Source organism: Hemitrygon akajei, chromosome 1, assembly GCF_048418815.1.
Source record: "Hemitrygon akajei chromosome 1, sHemAka1.3, whole genome shotgun sequence".
NCBI classification, from domain to species: Eukaryota; Metazoa; Chordata; class Chondrichthyes; order Myliobatiformes; family Dasyatidae; genus Hemitrygon; species Hemitrygon akajei.
This window is the reverse complement of record NC_133124.1, coordinates 209,059,748-209,082,298: the sequence shown is the minus strand read 5'-3', so window position 1 is coordinate 209,082,298 and position 22,551 is coordinate 209,059,748. Positions and strand designations below refer to the sequence as shown.

Here is a 22,551-nt window from a genome sequence, read left to right as displayed (position 1 = left end):
TTAGCCACAAGGGCCATATCTAACTTCCTCTTAAATATAGCCAATGAACCGGCCTCAACTGTTTCCTGTGGCAGAGAATTCCACAGATTCACCACTCTCTGTGTGAAGAAGTTTTTCCTCATCTCGGTCCTAAAAGGCTTCCCCTTCATCCTTAAACTGTGACCCCTCGTTCTGGACTTCCCCAACATCGGAAATAATCTTCCTGCATCTAGCCTGTCCAATCCCTTTAGAATTTTATACATTTCAATAAGATCCCCCCTCAATCTTCTAAATTCCAGTGAGTATAAGCCTAGTCGATCCAGTCTTTCTTCATATGAAAGTCCTGCCATCCCAGGAATTAATCTGGTGAACCTTCCCTGTACTCCCTCAACAGTGCTTCTCCTTATAGATGCTGCCTGGCCTGCTGTGTTCCACCAGCATTTTGTGTGTGTTACTTGAATTTCCTCTGGTTTGGAAGTGGGACTGATGGGATTACTCTGCTGAGAGCTGATATAGACGCAGGTGGGCCCCTTATCTAAGAGAGGATGTGCTAACGTTGGAGAGGATCCAGGGGAAGTTCACAAGACTGATCCAGGGATGGAAGGATTAACATATGAAGGGTGTTTGATGGCTTGGGGTCTGTACTCACTGGAGTTTAGAAGAATGAAGGGGATCTCATTGAAGCATATTGAAAGGCCTAGATAGAGTGGACATGGAGAGGATATTTTCTCGAGTGGGAAGTCTAGGACCAGTGGTACAACTTATGAATAGAAGGACATCCCTTTAGAACAGAGACAAGGAGGGATTTCTTTAGCCAGAGATTCAGATTCGGTTTATTGTCATTTAGAAACCACAAATGCAATGCAGTTTAAAAAATGAGACAACATTCCCCCAGAATGATATCACAAAAGCATATGACAAAACAGACTACACCAGAAAATCCATGTAACATTTGGCAATCCCCAATCCAGTGTCCGGAGAGGCTGTTGCGTATTAATATCGCGCTACCGTCTAGTGTGTTCCCCGGAAAGGAGCTCCAAATCCACCAGACAAAAACAAGACCAAAAACTAAAGCTACAAGACCTGCACAAAACCACATAATTACAACATATAGTTACAACAGTGCAAACAATAGAATAATTGATAAAAAAAAACAGACTATGAGCACAGTAAAAATAGTCTAAGATGTTAAAGGACTGTAAGTTCGAAAGAAATCACCACACAGTTTCCACAAGTCCCCAGGGTCCCGACAGACTCTCCATCCCACGCCGGCGGCAGAAGGGAATACTCCCGCTATGGACTTCCACGGTGCCGCCCGACTCAGCCTCGCAGACGCAGCACACAATGGAAGCTCCATTGAAACCAGCCTCGCAGACGCAGCACACACTGAAAGCGACCTGAGTCCGTCGAAAAGACTCTGAGTCTGTCGAACCTCCGAGCCGACGACCATCCCCTCCGGCACAGCTTCTCTGAGCTCCATCCTCTGCTGAGTGTATTAAGACGGCCCCGCCAACGGCCATTGGCAACGCGACCCCGAGGACCGGGGGCCTGTTCTTCCCAGCAGAGTCCCGGACCTCACAGCAGCAGCAGCAGCAACGAAGAAGGTCTTCCTGGAATTTCCCGATGTTTCTCCGTGCTTCGTCCGTTTCCAATCGGTGGTGAATCTGTGGAATTAATTGCCACAGTTGGCTGTGGAGGCCAAGACATTGGACATATTGAAAGTGAAGGCTGATAGGTTCATGTTTTATCAGGGTGCCAAAGGTTTTGGAGAGAAGGTAGGCGAATGATAATAAATCAGTCATTATGGAATGGTGGATCCGACTTGATGGTCTGAATGGTCTAATCTGCTCCCATGTCTTTTGGTCAATGGGTGGAATGATGTCCTTGTGGTAACTATGTTTTGCCTCCCTCAATAACAGCACTGACAATTATATAAGTGTCTTCATAAGGGATTGTTTCCTCTTATGTCTCATAAGGCTGTCTTTGGTCAGAGAACAGGTCGATTACAATCCTTCAATTGAAGAGCCATCATGTTTTTTCTTTCTGTCCATCCATTCATCACTTCTCTCCCAAAAGCCGTCAAGCTCCTTGTCCAGAGGGTGTGTTTTCCCATTAGACCAGATAGAGGAGCAGAGTTAGGCCATTTGGCCCATGAAGTCTGCTCTGCCATTTCATCGTGGCTGTTCCAATTTTCCTCTCAGCCCTAATCTTCTGCCGTCTCCCCATATCTCTTCACGCTCTTGTCAATCAATAATTTATCAACCTCTGCCTTAAACACTTGGCCTCCACAGTTGTTGTGGCAAAGAATTCCACAGATTCACCACTCTCTGGCTAAAGAAATTCCTCCTCATCTCTGTTCTAAAAGGACACCCCTCAATTTTGACGCCGTGTCCTCTGGACTTAGATTCTCCCACCATAGGAATCATCCACTCTACATCCACTCTTATCAAGGCCTTTCACCATTTGATAGTTTTCAATGAGGTCACCACTCATTCTTTTGTATTCTAGTGAATACAGGCCTAGAGCCATCAAATGCTTTTCATATGACAAGCTATTTAATTCTGGAATAATTTTTGTGAACCTCCTTTGAACCCTCTCCAGTTTCAGAACATCCTTTCTAAGACAAAGGGCCCCAAACTGCTCACAGTACTCCAAGTGAGGCCTCACCAGTGCTTTATAAAGTCTCAACATTACATCCTGCTTTTATATTCTAGTCCTTTTGAAATGAATACTAACATTGCACTTGTCTTCCTCACCACAGACTCAACCTGCAAATCAACCTTTGGGGAATCCTGCACAAGGACTCCCAAGTCCCTTTGTATCTCTTTTGTTTTGTATTTTCTCTCCATTTAGAAAATAGTCAACCCTTTCATTTCTTCTACCAAAGTGCATGACCATACACTTCCTGACACTGTAATCCATCTGCCATTTCTTTGCCCATTCTCCTAATCTAATTCCTTCTGTAGCCTCTCTACTTCCTCAAAACTACTTGTCCCTCCACTTATCTTCATATCATCTGCAAGCTTTGCAACAAAGACATCGATCCCATCAGCCAGATCATGGACATATAATGTAAAAAGAACTGGTCCCAACACGGACCCCTGTGGGACACCACTAGGTACCAGCAACCAGTCAGACAAGGTTCCTTTTATTCCCACTCTTTGAGTCCTGCCAATCAGCCACTGCTTTTTCCGTGCTAGAATCTTTTCTGCAATACAATGGACTCATGAGGCTGCTTAACAAGCTATGTGGGGCGCCTTGTCAAAGCCCTTCTGAAAATCCAAGTACACAGCATCAACTGATTCTCCTTTCTCTATCCTGCTTGTTATTTATTAAAAGAATTCCAACATATTTGTCAGGCAAAATTTTCCCTTGAGGAAACCATGCTGACTACAGCCTATTTTATCATGTGCCTCCAAGTACCCTGAGATCTTATCGTTAGTAATCGACTCCAACATCTTCCCAACCACTGAGGTCGGACTAACTGGCTGATAGTTTCCACTCTTCAAGCTTTCTCCCTGCTTGAAGAGTGGAGTGACATTTGCAATTTTCCAGTCCTCTGGAACCATTCCAGAATCTAGTGATTTTTGAAAGATCATCACGATCTCTTCAGCCACCTCTTTCAGAACCCTGGGGTGTACACCAACTGGTCTAGATGAGCTATCTATCTTCAGACCTTTCAGTTTAGCAAGAACCTCTTTAGTTATCGTAACTTCACACCCTTCATGAAGCCTGACACCTGAAGCTTACACCATACTGCTAGTGTCTTCCACAGTGAAGACTGATGCCAATCTTCGCCTGCCATTTCCTTGTCCCCCATCATACCTCTCCAGCATTGTTTTCCAGCGGTCTGATGTCCACACTCGCTTCTCTTTTACACTTCGTGTATCTGAAGAAAGTTTTGGTCTCCTCTAACATTATTGACTAGCTTACTTTCCTATTACATCTTTATCTTCTTCATGAATTTTTAGTTGCCTTCTGTTGGGTTTTAAAAGCTTACCAGTCCCACTAATCTTTGCCCTATTGTATACCCTCTCTTTGGCTTTGATGTTGTCTTTGACTTCTCCTGTTAGCTACGATTGTATCATCTTTCCCTTACTTCTTCCTCTTTGGGATCCTGTGCCTTCTGAATTGCTTCCAGAAATTCCAGCCCTTGCTTTAGTAACTTGGAATGAATTCTCCTGCTCTTCAGTCAATTATCCCTTCATGGGGAGGTGAGCAGGTAAACATCACGGGTGTTATCAGTAGTTACTGCACTCTCTACAATGTTGAGTCTTGAGTTGTGTTCGGACTAGGCCAAGTAAGGACAGCTGCTTTCCTTCTCCAAAGGATATTGGTAAACATTTTAACCGACTGTAGTTTTATTGATGTAAATCCTTGAATTGAACTCCTGAGGTGGCGTGGTAGGATTTGAAATCGTGTCACTTGGATGAGATTAGGCTGTCAGTCCAGTGTCTCATTGTTGTGCTACTGTACTGCTCTGCCTGTGCACAGTTAACATGAGCCATTGTTCATTTCAGTTGACCACGTGCTGGTGGAGTCTGGGGTCAGCCTGATCACAGCGATCGAGCAGTGGAGAGACTGGGCGGACAACAAGTCCTGCTGTGACTACTCGCTCCACGTCGACATCACTGAGTGGTACAAAGGCCTGCAGGAGGAGATGGAGTTCCTGGTGAAGGAGCACGGTGAGTCTGTGGGCCAAGGAAGAGCCTCGAGTGTCAGCGTGAAGGGGAAAACACCCTGAGGCCTGCATGGGTGGGGGAGGGCTAATTTTAAGGTGTTTGGATGAAAGCATAATGGGAGTGGAATGTCAGAGTTAGGTTTTTTAATGGAGTGGTGGGTGTATGGGATGCGTTGCTGGGGTTGATATACGTGGCAGATACATTAGGGACATTTAAGAGACTCTCAGATAGGCACATGGATGAAAGAAAAATGGAAGTCTGTGTCAGAGGGCAGGGTTAGATTGATCTTAGAGTAGGTTAAAGTGCAGGCACCCTATCATGAGTGGAAGGGCCTTTGCTGTTCTATGTTGTATGCAAGGTTGTGCAGAGAACATCTCTGCACTTCAGTGACATACCCTGCTTGTAAAAAAAAAAGGAAGGGGTCTTTGTAATTGAGGGTGTAGGCATCGCAGAGTTGTACAGCCTGGAAACAGGCCCTTCGGTCTGATACACCCATCCCAACCAGATTCCAACCTAAGCTGGTCTAATTTGCTCTTGTTTGGCCCATGTCCCACAGCCATCCCTTTGCATAGGTCGGTGATCGAAGAATTTAGACTCGGTCACTGTGCACTCCACAGCTTCTCACTTCACTAAGTTTTGATGCTGAGTATAAACACTTGGGTGGAACTGACACATAAAGTGCCAGAACCCCACCCCGGCAGGTCAGGCTGCATCTGTATGAAGAGTTACTGCTTTGGGATGAAGACCCTTCATTAGTGCTTGAGTGGAGACTGCGATGGAGATTTCTTTAGAGTGTGCTGCCGACTGGAGCTTTGCAGCCAATGCAGGAAGTCACTACAGGGAATGCAGCAATTAATATGCACATGGGCAAGCTCCAATTTAAAAAAAACATGGTTGTTAATGGGTTGTCTGTGAAATGAGGAATAAGTACCTTAAGCTTGGTTGAGTTGGTGACGACGTTTCTTCTGTAGGACATCATCTCCAGCAGTGTAGCATTTCCACTACTTCACTGAAGTGTGGAGCCGGCATCACTGAAGTCATGGCTCTGGAAGGGGGGACTTGCATCTATAACCTGTCTGACTCCGGGGAGATGCAGTCCCACGGGCCAGTGCGGAGAGCTCAACATTAAGGATTGTCCTGTGAGTTCAGTTTGGAAATGGGACATTTGAGCTCTCGAGTTGAAAGGCTAGGCCGTTTGGTCTATCTCATCCATGCCAATGGAGTTGTCCTTCGAGCTAGCTGTAGTGGTGTTTATATGTAGGAGGAGAAGAATGTAGAAACTGCGTAAGCATTCTGTTTGGATGCTTAACGGCTTAGTTGGGCAACTCCTCTGCACGTGACTACAGGAAACTGCAGAGAGTTGTGGACACAGCTCAGCACATCACAGAAACCTCCAGCCCTCCCCTCCATGGTCTCTGTGTACACTTCTCCCTGCTTCATTAAGGCAGCCAACGTAATCCCAGACCCCACTCATCCTGTACATTCTCTCTTCTCCCCCCTCCCAAAGTTCAAAGTACATTTATTATTGAAGTATATGTATATTATACAACCTTGAGATTTGTCTCCTTACAGGCAGCCACAAAACAAAGAAACCCATTAAAACGAAAGACCATTATGCACCCAAAGTGCAAAAAAAAAGCAAACCGTGCAAACAAAAAAAGTGAGCAAATAACATTAAGAAATAAAGTCCACGAAAGTGAGTTCACAGCTACGAAGCCAGCCACAGCGGATCCAGAAGCCCTTTAGCTGCAGGCCACAGCCTCAATTCAGTGCAGAGATGAGTAAACTGCGCCAAGCAGGGAGCTGAACACCAGCCAGTTCCTTGCCTCTGGTCCCGACACCAGATCTGGCCTGGCCAAGCAGTGGATCATTCACTGCTCTCAGTCTCGGACCCAGCTCCAACACCCTGATCTTTTCAATCTGACCTTGTGCTTAAATCAGCCAAACACTGGGTCGTTCCTCGCTCTTGGAACTGACCCTACTGCTTTGAATCGCTCTCGGGCCTGGGCCTCATCGATTAAGCCCGTACCCGTTCCAGCAATGGCCAAACATTGGCTCGATTCCCCGCTCTCGGGCCTGAGCCCCGCTGCCGCCATTCAGCCTGTAGTTGCTGTGGCGCAACCATCCCGCACCTTCCAGACTTCAGTTCGCACCACAAAAATGCCAGGTTGTGCAGGCGTTCCAAAAACTCAACTCCGAATAGGAAGTTGCAGGCTATTGATCATAGTTGATCAACAGGCAGAGATGCAGAAGCGTGAAAACAGGCACCTCCAGACTCAAGGACAGCTTCTATCCCACTATTATCAACGGATCTTTACAATCAGATGGACTCTTGGCTTCACAATCTACCTTGTTATGCATTATCTTGTACTTTATCATTTACATACACTGCATATTTTTTGGTGGCTTTTACACTTTATTCTGCATTGTTGTTGTTCTGCCTTGTTCGGACCAATGCATTGTGCGGTGATTTGATCTGTATAAACAGTATGCACGACAAGCTTTTCTCTGTACATGTGACCATACCAAAGGTAGTTTCTTGCTATCAAGAGTCCATGGTTAATGTAGATGATTGAAGGGAGGGAATACAAACACCCTAACAAGATATAACCCAGAGAAAACTGTTGCAATTCAGTGTACATGCAACCTTGTATTCCTATAGAACAGGGATTCCTTTAGCCAGAGGGTGGTGAATCTGTGGAATTCAATGCCAAGGATGGATGTGGAGGCCAGCTGAGTGGGTACATTGAAAATGGAGGTTGATAGGTTCTTGATTATTTATTTGGCAATACACGGTGGTGTGGGCCCTTCTGGCACAATAGTAAGGGAGTCAAAGGTTATGCGGAGAAGGCAGGAGAATGGGGTTGAGAGTCCTGATGAAATGATGGAGTAGACTCAATGGACTAAATGGCCTAGTTCTGCTCCTATGTCTTGTAGGATCGCCATTCATTGGTCTATCATTGCATCTGCCCAAGATTGTAATGCAGTTTATTGACTTAACTTCAGCCATCCAACAAAATCATCTCCTACTTTTCCCACTCCTTTTCACTAGGTGTGAACTCTTTCCTTATCTACATGGCTTACAAAGAACGCTACCAGCTCTCCGATGCCCAGGTGAGATCACAACGCTGATGGCACAGCCATTCTGGAAAGCATCGTACCTCTCCTCGGTACCTCATCTGGTAATTGGCTTCCTTTGTGTTCTGACAGATGTACGAAGCTCTGAGTGCGATCCGTGACGTGGGTGCCATCGCCCAAGTTCATGCTGAAAACGGTGACATTATTGCTGAGGTACGGCAGCTGGGATGGGTCAGGGGCGGGGGGGGGGGGAAACGTCAGTGTACGGTTATCTGAAACAGATGAGGTGGAAGTGAGACGCTGCCATCTCCATTTTATAGTTCACTGGATTGATCAGATGGCAGTGGACTTGCATTAAGTGGAGATTTCATCTGGTCTGTCCTGAATAAGATTCCCATCTAAGATGATCCGATTTGTCTGCGTTTTGGCCCATATGCCTCCAAACCTTCTCTATCCATGGACCTGTCCAAGTGTCTTTTAAATGTTCTTAATGTACCTCCCTCAGCTACTTCCTTCAGCAGCTCATTTCATATCTGGACTGCCCTCTGGGTGGAAAAATTGCCCCTCGGGTTCCTATTAAATTTATCTGCATTCACCCTAAATTTACCCCTTCTACTCCTTCATTTCCCCACTCCTGGGAAAAAGGCTGTGTGCATCCACCCTAAATGTCTTGGCACAGACTAGATGGGCCGAAGGGCCTATTTCTGTGCTGTACTATTCTATATATGCTGTGCACAATCTTATACTCCTCTGTAAGAGAACTTTTTACTCTCCTACACACCAATGAATATAGACCCAACCTGCTCAACTTCTCTACGTAAATTGGTTCATCAAGTCCTGGAAACGTCCTTGTGAACCCCCTCTGCATGTCAAATTTCCTGTGGCTGGGTGACAAAAACTGAAAATATGGCCCAGGTCTTGTCCAACAACAACATAACCTCCTAGCTTCTACATTTGATGCCTTGACTGATGAAGGCCAGCATGCCGAACATCTTCTCCACTACCCTGTCTACCCGTGGTGCCACTTTCAGAGAACTGTGTGCTTGTATTCTTATGTTCCTTGGTTTAGCAACACTCCCCATAACCCTACTGTTCACCATGAAAGTCCTACCCTCATTTGTCTTCCTAAACTATAACACTTTGCACTACCTCACTTGCTTACTGCCCATTACGCTGCTGGCATTTAGTGTAACAGTGAAGGTCCTCCATCTCTGTCTGTCCATACATTCACACACAGGTGTAGAAGGAATGAATGTTCATTGATGTTTCCGTAAGTTTTGTTTTTGACCAGTCAGGATTGTTAACCCTGAACTGAACTCCTGAACTTGGAGGACTGGTGGACTGCTCTTGGTCTGGCCTCTACCCTTTGACCTGTTCATGAGTGACCCTACCAAGAGTCAAAGTGCAAGGCCCTGACTCCAGCCAACATAGATATCTGGGTCATTGAGGCCTACAAGCCTCCAAACCCTATGACAAGGGACAACCCTCTTGGAGGACCTTGCACTAACCTGATTTAAATTCCATTTGCCATTTCTCAGCCCACTTACCTAGGTGATCAAGATCCTCCTCTCACTTCTGATAGCCAAGAGATGGTTGGTGGGGAAATAGGAGATGTTCATACGATGAGAGGATCAAAGCTAGATCCTTCAGCTATTGGACTGATCGCTACTGATTTCCAATCCAACTCCACCGACCTGTACCTCCGATTCTCAGATGGATCTGAATTCACAGTAGAAATTGATCCATAGGTTGGCTTTAACTTGGTGAACTTTAGAGGGCACTGAGCACTTCCAGGCATTTATTCTGAAGAGTTTTCACAATGTCTTTGTAGAAGACGGGTGAACTTTACGTGACTGAGTAGTCAATAGGAATACAAGGGAAAGTAGTGTTAGGGGAGTCAGCACTGTGAACTTGCTGTGCCATTCTGTAGAAACTAAATTGATTTGGCTTGTCTACTTTCCTTCCTTATACCATACCTTTGATATCCTCTTAGTTTCCCAGGATTTGGTCCGTCACAAAGGCATGGAACATAGAAGCAGGACCTTTAGCTCACCAAGTCTACGCTATCAACCACCCATTTCCACCTGTCCAGCAATAATCTCATTCTCCCCACCTTCTCATTAACTTCCTCCATATTCTACAACTCGCTTGCACTCCAGAAGCAATTTACAGTGGCAAACTAACCTTTGAAGTGTGGGAGGAACCTGCAGCATCCAGTGGAAATCCACATGGTCACAGGGAGGGCGTGCAACCCGAGGTCAGGATTGAACCTGCATCATGGGGGCTGTGAAGCAGAGACACTATTACCTCTGCCACTGTGATGCCTTTATTGTTTATTCAACTGCCTTGAATATATTCTACGATTGAGCAACCCTTTGCCTTCTGCTCGCGTTAGGAAGAGGATCATTCAGATCTAGGAAGCAATTTGGTGAATGGTTGTTCAATTCTTTTCAGAGTCTATATTCTTCATTGGGTATGGAAAACTGAACTCTTCATTGTACCTGAGGTGTGGTGTCATGATAGTCCAATGTAATTGCCCACTTAATCCCAGGTCAGCTCCCTTTGTACAACGCTAACATTGTACTTGTATTCCTAACTTTTTGCTCATGAGCAGTTTATGAGGGTCTGTTTTTCAGATGCAGTCATGTGGGCTTCCTGAGAGTTTATGGACCTGTATTTGTCCAAGGATGTGAAAAGTATTCTATTACGCTCCTGACTGTAGTGCCTTTGGGATGTCAGGACATCCCAACGTTTGACCTGCCCTTGTAGCCAGGTTAATAATGATCCCATGGACATTTATTAATGCCTCCCATTTCCATAATACCTAGAAAGAAGACATTTGGCCCATTAAGTCTGTACTGTCTCAGAGAAGTCCCATCCTTCTCATTCCTGTACTTTGTTTCCCTGTGACCTGTTGTCCCTTATGTGCCCATAAGCTTCGCCCAATTCTCCTGCAACTCATCCACACTAGGGACAACTTACAACTTCCCATCAACCTACCAGTGTATCTTTGGGATGTGGGAGAAACTGAAGAATCCAGAGGAAACCTGTGAGGTCATGGGGAGGACCTGTAATCTCTTTGCAACAACTGAGATTGGGATCAAACACAGGGTCACTGGTGCAGTACGGCGGCAGTAATGACTGGTGCCATCTGCTGTGTGCCAACAACAGATGTCAAGTAGGAGGCAGTTGGTGCCTGGCATGTGGCCACTTATAGATAGATACTTTATTGATCCCAAAGGAAATTACAGTGTCACATTAGGATAATAAGCACACAGATATAAATATTAAAAGAGAAGTAGAAGGACTAAAAAATAAGTTACCACAAACAGCCTGACAGGAGGGGGTCACCACTTCCCTGGCTATAAGTTGACTCATTATAGAGTCTAATGGCTGAGGGTAATAATGACCTCATTTAGCACTCTTTGGAGCAGCACAGTTGTCTTATCAACCCATGTCTGAATGTAGTGTAGGTCTTTCTGCATATAGGTGTGGGCTGCTTTATTGCTGATGAGCTGTCACTGGAACTGTAATAATACACGCTCATCAGATGTCATTTTCCACTCCTCCACCCCAGCTTCTGATCTTGTAATGGACAGAAGGTCAATGGCAAAGCAGCTCAAGATGACTGGGCCTAGGACAGTTCCTGAAGAGCTCCAGCGGGGGTGTCTTTGGAGGGAAAAGGAAATTATACAGACAAAGTTTATTTTTCACATGTACGTGGGAACGTACCGCAAAATGCGTCACTGGCATCAATGACCAGCAGAGTCCTGAGGATGTGCTGGGGGCAGCCCGCAAGTGTTGCCATGCTTTTGGCGCCAACATAGCATGCCCACAGTTTCCTAACGCACACGTCTTTGGAGTGGGAGGAAGCTGCAGCACCCATAGGGGGGAATGTACAAATTCCTTACAGACAGGTGGGAAATGAACCTTGATCAGCAAGCCTGGCACTGCAAAGCATTACTTTAGCCATTACGCTACCGTGTCACTCTATGCAGACAGCTGACGTTTTGGGCTCAGGTCGTTCACCGAGACTGGCATTCGCCAGTCAGGTGAAGGACGTCGCCCCGAAATGCCTAATGACCGTTTCCCACTTGCCCCTTGCCCCCTACCCCGGTACACACTCTTGCTGCCTGACCCACTGAGCTCCTCCTGCAGCTTGCTTTCTGCCTTCAGATTTCAGTAGCCGTAGTCCTTTCTTCTCCAGCAGTCCTAATACTATTGCAAGCCTTGCATTGACTGTACCTTAACCCCTGTGCTTCCCATTCCAGGAACAGCAGAGGATCCTTGCTCTGGGTATCACTGGGCCCGAAGGCCATGTGCTGAGCCGACCAGAAGAGGTAAGTGTTTATCATCGGAGAAGCATGTTGAAACGGGCTCGTCAGTCCACTGAGTCTCGGCCACCATCGAAGTCCCATTTACACTAATCTTAATTTAATTCCCCCACCTTTCAAATTTATTGTCATTCTTGATTACACGCATGCCAAGGAGAACAAAATAATTATTTCACGAGATCTAATACAGCCTAAAAAAACACATAAAGAAAACTATAATTTTAAAAAAACCTCTAAATATAAAAGCAATCCTATAAAACTTAATGTACAGGTAACTTCTGAGTGTGGCTATATATTGTATATGTAAAATTACCTTGTGTACATGGATACTCTCTACTGCCTGTTAGGGCAGCAATGAAAGTCCTCCATTTCTGGCGGCGTTCAGAACTTCATTCATTGTGTCTGTAGCTCGGTTTGCACTACTGTCAGTTGTGCAAGTTCCAGGTGGAGACTCAGGAATACCATCACACTCGGATGTAGAAAGATTCTTCATTGCAGTTTCCGTAACAATTTTGCTTTACCATTCAGGGTTGTTGGCCCTGAGCTGAACCCCTGAACCTGGTGGACCAGTGGGCTGCTCTTAGTCTGGTCTCTACCCTTTGACCTGTTTGGCATGGGTGACCCTACCAAGAGCCAAAGCATAAAGCCCCGACTCCAGCCAACATAGCTCTCCGGGTCATTGAGGCACGCAAACCTCCAAATCACAACATAGTTGTGGCCCTCTTGGAGGATATACATAGACTATATGTATATAAAGAGATGGCAGTTTCCACAGTTCCCTTCAGAATTTATTGTTCACACACACATTAGGGGGCGACTTAGATCAGCCAATAGATCAATATAATGTGTGTGAGAAGGTTCGGACTTTACAGAGACTGGAGGTGAGGGTTGGACTCAGTACCTCGAGTTTCACTGCTGTGGATATATTACACAAAATGCTAGAGGAACTCAGCAGATCAGGCAGCATCTATGGAAATTAATAAACAGTGGAAGTTTCGGGCTGAGGCCCTTCTTCAGGACTCTCGAGACTCGGCCTGAAACATTGACTGATTATTCACTTCCATAGACGCTGCTTAACCTGCTGAGTTTCTCCAGCATTTTGTGCGTGTTGCCCTGCCTTTCCAGCATCTGCAGACTTTCTCTTGTTGTGGATATATTAGTTGTGTCACTATGTTGCCCTATTGACTTTCTGAATTATTCATTGTATCTGAATGTTATTGCTGTTTGTTTCCAGGTGCTAGGACGACTGTACCACAATATTCTGAATTTTTCAACCCATTTGAATGATAACTGCTGTTTTCATTTGTCCTTTCAGGAAGGATAATCTTACAGTTTCCCACATTATGCTTTAAAGATTCAAAGTACATTTATTGTCAAAGTATGTATGCAGTATAGACCCCTGAGGTTCATCTTCCTGCAGACAGCCATGAAACAAAGAAACACCACTGTCAAACACCCAGCACACATAAAAACAAGCAAATTGTGCAAACCACAAAAAATGAGCGAATGACACACAGGATATTAAACAGCAAGCCGCATAGTCCTTGAAACATTCTAGGAATGTTCACAGTTTATTTCCATTCAATTTAGTGCTGTGTCATTTGTTGACTGCACCTCAATTAAAATTCTGCACCATAGCAATAAAAACATGAATATAACATGAATGGCAGAGACCTCTAAACTGGAGCCTAATCCGCGCACCGCGCCGATCAGATCTTGCCCAAGACCTTGCACCTTCCTCTGGCAGGCAGAGAGCAAGGGGGAGAGGGAGACCGGTCAAGCGCAGGCAGTCGGCACTAATCACCCGCTTGCCTTCTGCTTCTGTCCTCGTTGATGGAAATCTTGTTCAGCACTTTAATCAATGAGAACTAGAGCTGATTGTGGGTTCATGCTCTGGCGTTAGGCCACACAGTCCATTCTCTATCATGGTAAATTCCCCTGGAGACAGTAAAAGTGCCAGATCGCTCAGTTGCCCCAAAAAGCATGTGATCAAAATGTACATTCATCAGTCCTTCATCTTTCCCCTCTCTTATCCATATCCCTTTGCAGACTCTTTAATTTCTCCTTGAATCTCGCAAACTACACTTTCTGTGGTCTTGGTAAAGCAGCCAGCATGATCCATTACCTTGCCCACACAGCCTGGATGCTATCTCTTCATGATCCTCTCCCCTCCCCACCCAGTCGGGCAGAAGATATAAAATCCTGTATCACCAGGCTCAAGGACAGCTTCTGTCCCACTGTTACAAAACTATTGAATGGTCCCCTGGTGCTATAGGATGGATTCTTGACCTTGCAGTCTTCCTCATTATGGCTTTGCACCTTATTGTCTAACACTATACTCTGCATTCTGATCTCATTTTCCCTTGTACTACCACAGTGCTGAGGTAGTGAAATTATGGATTGCATGCAAAACCAAGTTTCTCCTTGTACCTATACGGCACGGCAGTGTAGTGGTTAGCACAAGGCTTTGCCGTACTGGCGACCCATGATCAATTCCCACCCACTGCCTGTAAGGAGTTTCTACATTCTTCCTGTGACTGCGTGAGTTTCCTCCGGGTGCTCCGGTTTCCACCCACAGTCCAAAGACGGGCAGGTTGGTAGGTCATTGTAAGTTGTCCCACGATTAGGCTGTGATTAAACCGGGGGAATTGCTGGGCAGCTCAAAGGGCTGGCTGATCCTGCTCAACACTATATCTCTATAAATAAATAAAAATGACAATAATAAACAAATTTACCAATTTAATGATTATAAAGACTTGAGTGTCCAGCATTAGTCCCTGTGGTACCAGACCAGCTACTGTAAGTCAATCTGCAAGTAATCCGTTCATCCGGACTGACTGTCCACTCTCTTATCCCAGCCATTGTATTTTCTCCGACGTCAGTGTATCTGTGCAACAATATCTAACGTGGCCTCCGATGCAATGCTTTCTGGAATTCTAAATGCACTCACTACATCTGTTTGTTTCACTTTCAGTGTGGAGTCAGGTTGGGCAGACCAGTCTAATGATGGACTGAGTGTTCTCCCTTGGTTATGGATGTTGGGACCATAAGACATCGGAGTAGAATTAGGCCATTCGGCCTAACACATCTGATCCACCTTTCCATCATTGCTGAATTGTTATCCCTCTCAACCCATTCTCCTGACTTATCTCCATAACCTTTGACACACCTACTAATTAAGCTATTAACCTATGCTTTTAATATATCCACTGACTTGGCCTCCAAGCTGTCTGTGACAATGAATTCCTCTGGTTAAAGAAATTCCCCCCCATCCCTGTTCTAAAGAGACATTCTTCTATTTTGAGGCTGTAACCTCTGGACCTAGACTCCTCCACTCCAGGAAGCACCTTCTCCACATTCACTCTATCTAGGCCTTTCCACAGTTGACAGGTTTCGATGAGATCTCCCCCCCTCCCCCCCCCCGTTCTAGAAAGTAGAGGCTCAGAAAATGTTGGCAACATGCTGTCATCAGGATGTTCTCTGTATCTCCACAGGTGGAGGCGGAAGCAGTGAATCGGGCCATCACTATAGCCAATCAAACTAACTGCCCGCTCTACGTGACCAAGGTAATGAGCAAGGCAGCAGCTGATATCATCGCCCAGGCCAGGAAGAAAGGTGAGTGGTTGTGATGCTCAGCTAAATTCAGACTCAGTGTTTTTGAATCCCATCTTGAGATCTTGTGAAATAGTGATACAAGTATTAAAATAGATTGATTGCAACCTTTTCTGTTTTTGATTCAGTAGACAATCTCTCCATGATCACCTCCCTTTCTGCAACTGTGACACTGTCCCTAATTAGAAATGCCACTCCTCCACCTCTTCTACCTCCCTCCCTATCGCTTTAGAAACATCTAAACAGGGATTCCCAACCTTTTTGATGCCTTTAACTGAAGGGTTGGTGGGCCCCAGATTGGGAACCTCTGATCCAAACTCTGGACCATTCAGCAGTTGTGATTGTATAATTATGGTTCAAGTTTTTACATGACCATAGTGATGATAAGGACTAATTCTTTTTTGAAAAGAATGAACAAGTGAATGTACACTCAGTGGCCACTTTATTCAGTCTTCCTGTACATCTTGTTAATGCAGATATCCAATCAGCCAACAATGCGGTAGCAACTCAGTGCACCAAAGCATTCATTCATGGTCAAGAGGTTCAATTGTTCAGATCAAACATTGGCATGGAGAAGAAATGTGATCGAAGTGACTTTGACTGTGGAATGATTGTCGGTGCCAGATAGGGTGGCTTGAGTATTTTAGAAACTGCTGGTCTCCTGGGATTTCCACACACGACTGTCTCTGACCTTTACAGAGGATGTGCAAAAAAACAAAAATCACCCAGTGAGCGGCAGTTCTGTGGGCAAAGTGGCCTTGTTCACGAGAGAGGTCAGAGGAGAATGGCCAGTCTGCTTCTAGTTAACAGGAAGGCAATAGTAACTCAAATAACTGTGTTACAATAGAAGTGTGCAAAAGAGCATATCTGAATGCACAACCCACTGATCGTTGAAGTAGATGGGATACAGCAGTGGAAGACAGTGATTTTTGAGTTTAGGACATATACAGTTAGCATTAACTTTGGCTGCCTGTCTTCACATCAGAAAATGTATTGTGGATTTAATTTGTAGTGCAGCTCTGAACAATGCATTCCTAAAAGCCGTGAATCCCAGACCAGACAATGCTGATTAAAATTCATCTGCATGTCTGTGGTGTGGATGTGGATCCAGCAGGTGTGAAGGTTGTATGTAGTTTCAAAGAAAGCACTGTCCATACACTGTAAATATGGAATTGTCCTTTGATGTTTGGCACATAAAATATTGAGCCCCACGTTGGGCCAGGAGACCTTTCAAACGGAAGAGTCTCCATATGGTTCCTGCTGTACCTTGTTTTGTCGAATAAAGCAGTTCCTTGTATCTACCAGTAATTTTCTCTGATGACTTCATTCACGCAACAACAAGGATCATGACCTTATCCAGAGTGGCTACTTCATTAGCTACAGGAGGTAGCTAATAAAGTGGCCACTGAATGTACAGTATTTGGCTGCCAAATATATAGATTTCTGAAGGGCATTCACTAACATTCCCAAGAATAGACTTTCAATAATGCAGCTGACGCTTAAGAAATTGAAAGTAAATTATTTGTCTCTGAAAATTTGTATGGGCTGCAGCATATGGAGATTACAGATACTAGTTCTGGGCTCTCTAAGTAGCAGGAGGTGCTGCATTAAGGTATTCCACAGAGATCTGTCCAGGGACTGTAGTTACTAAGAACTTGGATGTCAGAGTGAAAAGTTACATACTTAAATTTGCTGGTTGGTGTAATTGTTAACCTGTGGAGGGAAGTATAAAATTATAAAGAGATGTTAATAGTTTCAGAGTGAAAGACAGAAACTTCCTGGTTCCCTTGTGTCCTGGAAGAGAGACATGCAATTTCAAAGCAGCTGTTGTATCCCCTTCAGAATATTTCAAGTACTTTATGGCCAAGGTATACTGTCGGCATATGTTGTGAAATTTGTTAAATTTCCAGTAGTTGTACAATGAAATACATTGTACTGAAAGAAGCTGCAGAGAGTTGTAAATCTAGTCAGCTCCATCTTGGGCACTAGCCTACAAAGTACCCAGGACACCTTTAGGGAGCGGTGCCTCAGAAAGGCAGTGCCCATTATTAAGGACCTCCAGCACCCAGGGCATGCCCTTTTCTCACTGTTATCATCAGGTAGGAGATACAGAAGCCTGAAGACACACACTCAGCGATTCAGGAACTGCTTCTTCCCCTCTGCCATCCAGTTCCTAAATGGACATTGAACCCTTGGACACTGCCTCACTTTTTTAAATGTACAATATTTCTGTTTTTATTGCATGTTTTAAAAAATCTATTCAATATATACAAATGTTTGTATATACGGTAATTGATTTATTTATTTTTTCCTCTTCTATATTATGTATTGCATTGAACAACTGCTGCTAAGTTAACAAATTTCATGTCACCTGCCGGTGATAATAAACCTAATTCTGATAATAAATATAGGGGGGAAAGTGAATGACAGCAAATGTATACATGTCTATTAAATAGTTAGGTTAAAATAAGTATGGCAAAAAAAAGCAATAAAAACTTCGTGCGGTAGTGTTCAATGTCCATTTAGAAATCAGATGGTAGAGGGGAAGAAGCTGTTTCTGAATCGACGTGTGCCTTCAGGCTTCTGTACCTCCTTCCTGATGGTAACAATGAGTAGAGGGCATGTCCTGGGTGGTGGGGCTCCTTAATAATGGATGCTACCTTCCTAAGGCACTGCTCTTTAAAGCTGTCTTGGATACTATGGGGACTAGTAGCAATCATGGAGCTGACTAATTTTACGAGCTTCTGTAACTTTGATCTTGTGCAGTAGCTCCCACCCCATACCAGACAGTGATACTGCCAATCAGAATGCTCTCCATGATAGATTTGTAGTTTTCGAGTGTTTTAGTTGATAAACCAAATGTCCTTAAACTCCTGAAATATAGCTGCTGTCTCGCCTTCTTCATAGCTGTGTCAATATGTTGCGCCTAGGTTAGGTTCTTAGAAATATTGACATCCAGGAACTTTAAGTTGCTCACTCTCTCTACTTCAGATCCCTCTGTGAGGATTGGTTTGTGTTTCCGTATTTTACTCTTTCTGAAGTCCACAATCAGCTCTTTGGTCTCGTTGATGTTGAGTGCAAGGTTGTGCTGTGACACCACTCAACTAACTGATATATCTATCTTCTGTATGCCCTCTCATTTCCATCTGAGATTCTGCCAACAGTGGTTGCAAATTTATAGATGGCATCTGAGCTGTGCCTAGCCACACAGTCATGGTGTAGAGAGAGAGTAGAGCAGTGGTCTGAGCACACATCCCTGTGGTGCACCAGAGTTGATTGTCAGTTAGGTGGTGATGGTATTTCTAACCCACATTGATTGTGGTCTTCTGGTTAGGAAGTCGAAGATGTAGTTGCAGATGGAGATACAGAGACTCAGGTTCTGTAGCTTTCTGATCAGGGCTGTAGGAATGATGGTATTAAATGTTGAGCTATGGTCGATATGTCAGGATGCTTTTTAGATACTTGCATTGTCCAGGTGATCCAAAGCTGTGTGGAGATCCAATGAGATGGTATCTGCTGTAAACCTATAGTGGCTATAAGCAAATTGCAGTGGGTCCATGTCCTTCCTGAGACAAGTGCCCAACAAGAGCAGCATGAGCTGCCTTAACGACTATCGTCTCAGTGGTATTCACATCTGTGGTGATGAAGTGCTTTGAGAGGTTGGTTATGGCTAGAATCATGACCAGCTTCTCAAAGCATTTCATCACCGTAGATGTGAATGCCACAGTATTATAGTTATTAAAGCAGCTCGTGTTGCTGTTCTTGGGCACTGGTATATTGTTGCCCTTTTGAAGCTGGTGGGAACTTCTGACCATAGCAATGAGAGATTGAAGATGTTTTTTGAGCACACCTGTCAGTTGGTTGGCACAGGTTTTCAGAGCCCTGCCAGGTACTCCCATCGGGCTGTGCTGCCTTGCGAGGGTTCACCCTTTTGAAAGACAGCCTGACGTCAGCCTCTGAGACAGAGGTCACAGGGGTCACCAGATGCTGCATGTGTCCTCATAGCTGTGGTTTTATTCTCCCTTTCAAAGCGAGCATAAAAAGGATTGAGCTAATCTGGCAGTGAAGCATCGCTGCCATTTATGCTATTGGGTTTTGCTTTGTAGGGAGGAATGGCCTGCAAACCCTGCCAGAGTTGATGTGCATCCATTGTTGCCTCCAACCTCTCTTGGAGTTGTTTCTTCTCTCTTGAAGTAGCCCTTTGCAAGTCATACGTGGTTTCCTTATACAGACCTGCCTCAGATCTAACATTTAGCAGACCATGGCTTTTGGTTTGGGAATCTACAGTGGGCACAGACTCATCCACACAGACTTTAATGAAGTCAGTGACAACTGTGGCATTCTCATCCAGACTTGCAGTCCACCGATTCAAAGCAGTCCTGTAAGTGCCCCTGTGCTTCCCTGGACCATACCTTCTTGGAAGTGTTGGAAAGCCACCAACTGCCATGCACAGTAAGATTCCACACCATATTGGCTGGTTGTTCAGTCTTAATCTGAAAGCAAAGTGATGTTGGGGATCTGAAAGAGATTGCTGGAAATGCTCAGCAGGTAAGATGGCATCTGTGGAGGAGGAAAGGTCAGTTAGTATTTCGTGTTGATGACCTTTCACTGGAACTGAGAATTTGAAGGTGTGGAGGAAGGGGGACGTTGCTTATGTTGCATAAAGGGTGGAGATGAGAGATTGAGTGCCTCTAGCACTGATCCTCTTGAGGGGGTGGGGGGAAGGAGTGCGTTGGTGATGGGAATCTTGGGGGTTGCATAACTTAGGAGGAGATGAATGAATTGAATTGACTTATTTCTTACATCCTTCATATACATCAGCAGTAAAAATCTTTACATTACGTCTCCATCTAAATGTGCAATTTATAGTAATTTATAATAAATAGTATGTACAACAGGACAGTCAGTATAACACAGAAGTACAATTGTAGCAGCGTGAATTAATCCGTCTGATGGCCTGCTGGAAGAAGCTGTCCCCGGAGCCTGTTCGTCCTGGCTTTTATGCTGCTGTACCGTTTCTCGAATGATAGCAACTGGAACAATTTGTGGTTGGGGTGACTCGGGTTCCCAATGATCCTTCAGGCCCTTTTTACATACCTGTCTCTGTAAATGTCCTGAATAGTGGGAAGTTCACATCTGCAAATGCGCTGGGCTGTCCGCACCACTCTCTGCAGAGTCCTGTGATTGAGGGAAGTACAGTTCCCATAACAGGCAGTGATAGAAATGTGAGAGGAATAATGTGTGAGCTAATGGACTAGTGTCTAGAAATCAATCTGTGTATATTTGTAAGACAGACGGTGTTGTCAAGGATACCTGCCACTTTGACCCATCCATTTTGTCTCTTCTGGGAGAAGACCAGACATAGCAGTGGGGAAGAAGCTGTTCTATCGGACTCCTGAACCAAGTTCCTCTTTCACATCCTCTTCCCCGTCTTTGGATCTTAATTCCACCTCTCTGGGTTATTCTGCTATTGCCACGTCAGTGTTCTTTTTGCCCTTTTTCAGATTGCACTGCAATCTTTGTACCATCCTGTTTTGCGTTTGTCCCTATACTTGGTATTGCCGTGTACACTGTTCACGTTGAGCTTCACGCAAGCAAGGAATCTGAGAGTAATCTAATGTAACCTGTCATTCGTAAATACTAAGCAACACACACAAGAGGCTTGAGGAGCTCAGCACGTCAGGCAGCTTCTATGGAAATGAATAGATAGTCACCGTTTTGGGCTGAGACCCTTCTTCAGGACTAAATACTGGCACCTTTAACAGGCCACAGGCTGAACATCTTGTACCTGTACTGAAATTCCTCAAATTATGATTACCGGTATGAATATTTCTATTATGCCATTGGCTGTTTTGTGCTAAGTCTCCAGCTCCTGAAGTAGTTTTTCTCTATAGCCAGTAGTATTTTCACTGCATCGGAATGCCAGCATCAATGTTCCTTTTTTATCAATAGTCTTTTCAATTTATGACATTTTGCTCAGTTAAATGTCTTCCAGCCATGTCTTCCTTTTGTAGATTAATGAATGGCTTTAGCTGAAAGATGACACCACTGGGCATGCAATGTTTCAGAGTCTGAAGTGAGTGCATACTACCAGTCAAACCGGTATAGTCAGGTCTATAGCAATGCAGTTAGCTGTGAGTGGCCCCTTTGCCGCTCCTTCCTGATTCAGGGACTTGATTTGTTCAATAATGGTGTGTCAAGCACCCATCCCAAAGCCAACCATTTCCTCTGCAGCATCTTCAGGTCTGCCCGAAGCCAGTTGTCTCACTTGAAAGAGTGCCATTTAGCTGATTAGAGCCAAAATGTGCATGCTTATACCATACTAAACAGGGCCCTGATGAGACAGCATCTGGAATATCAGCGAATCTCAACACAATCTCTGCTTGCAACAGGAGGTTAGCAAAGGTTCGATATATAGATTTCTGGTGTGGCTGGTGTGGTGAACTACATATACCTGTCTGGACACGCCCCCCCGCTGACTGCTCCTGTGGCTCCGCCCACGGACCCCGGTATAAAGGCGATTGGGGACTCCGCCCCGGTCTCAGTCTCCAGGATGCAGTGTGGTGGTCAGTTGCTGCTTGTTCTTTCTTCCAGCCAATAAAAGCCTATATCTCGCCTCACGTCTCCAAGAATTATTGATGGTGCATCAGCTGGTATGTCTCACGGGAAGAGGTTTAATCAGAGTCTGCACAGTTTAGAAAAGTAAGAGGCAATTTTATTGATGTGTGTAATTCTAATGGATCTCAACAGGGAGGAAGGGAGGAAGTTTCTCCTGACTGGCATGGCTAGAAACTGCATGGTCTCAACTTAAGTGACCTGCCATTCTGGGTAGAGAAGATCCCCCAACCCACAACTAAGTAGAGGGC

The 22,551-nt window shown here is 44.8% G+C and overlaps 1 protein-coding gene across 4 annotated transcripts in view; it reads left to right on the top strand.

Annotated features, from left to right (window-relative positions):
• LOC140734865 (dihydropyrimidinase-related protein 2) overlaps nucleotides 1–22,551 on the top strand; it is a 74,607-nt gene that overhangs the window by 25,463 nt on the left and 26,593 nt on the right. For all 4 annotated transcript variants that reach the window (XM_073059486.1, XM_073059496.1, XM_073059505.1 and 1 more), the window contains exons 4-8: nucleotides 4,500–4,664; nucleotides 7,714–7,775; nucleotides 7,872–7,952; nucleotides 12,011–12,079; nucleotides 15,568–15,688. In XM_073059486.1, the coding sequence (XP_072915587.1) occupies nucleotides 4,500–4,664; nucleotides 7,714–7,775; nucleotides 7,872–7,952; nucleotides 12,011–12,079; nucleotides 15,568–15,688 (498 nt within the window). The remainder of the gene's footprint in view (nucleotides 1–4,499; nucleotides 4,665–7,713; nucleotides 7,776–7,871; nucleotides 7,953–12,010; nucleotides 12,080–15,567; nucleotides 15,689–22,551) is intronic.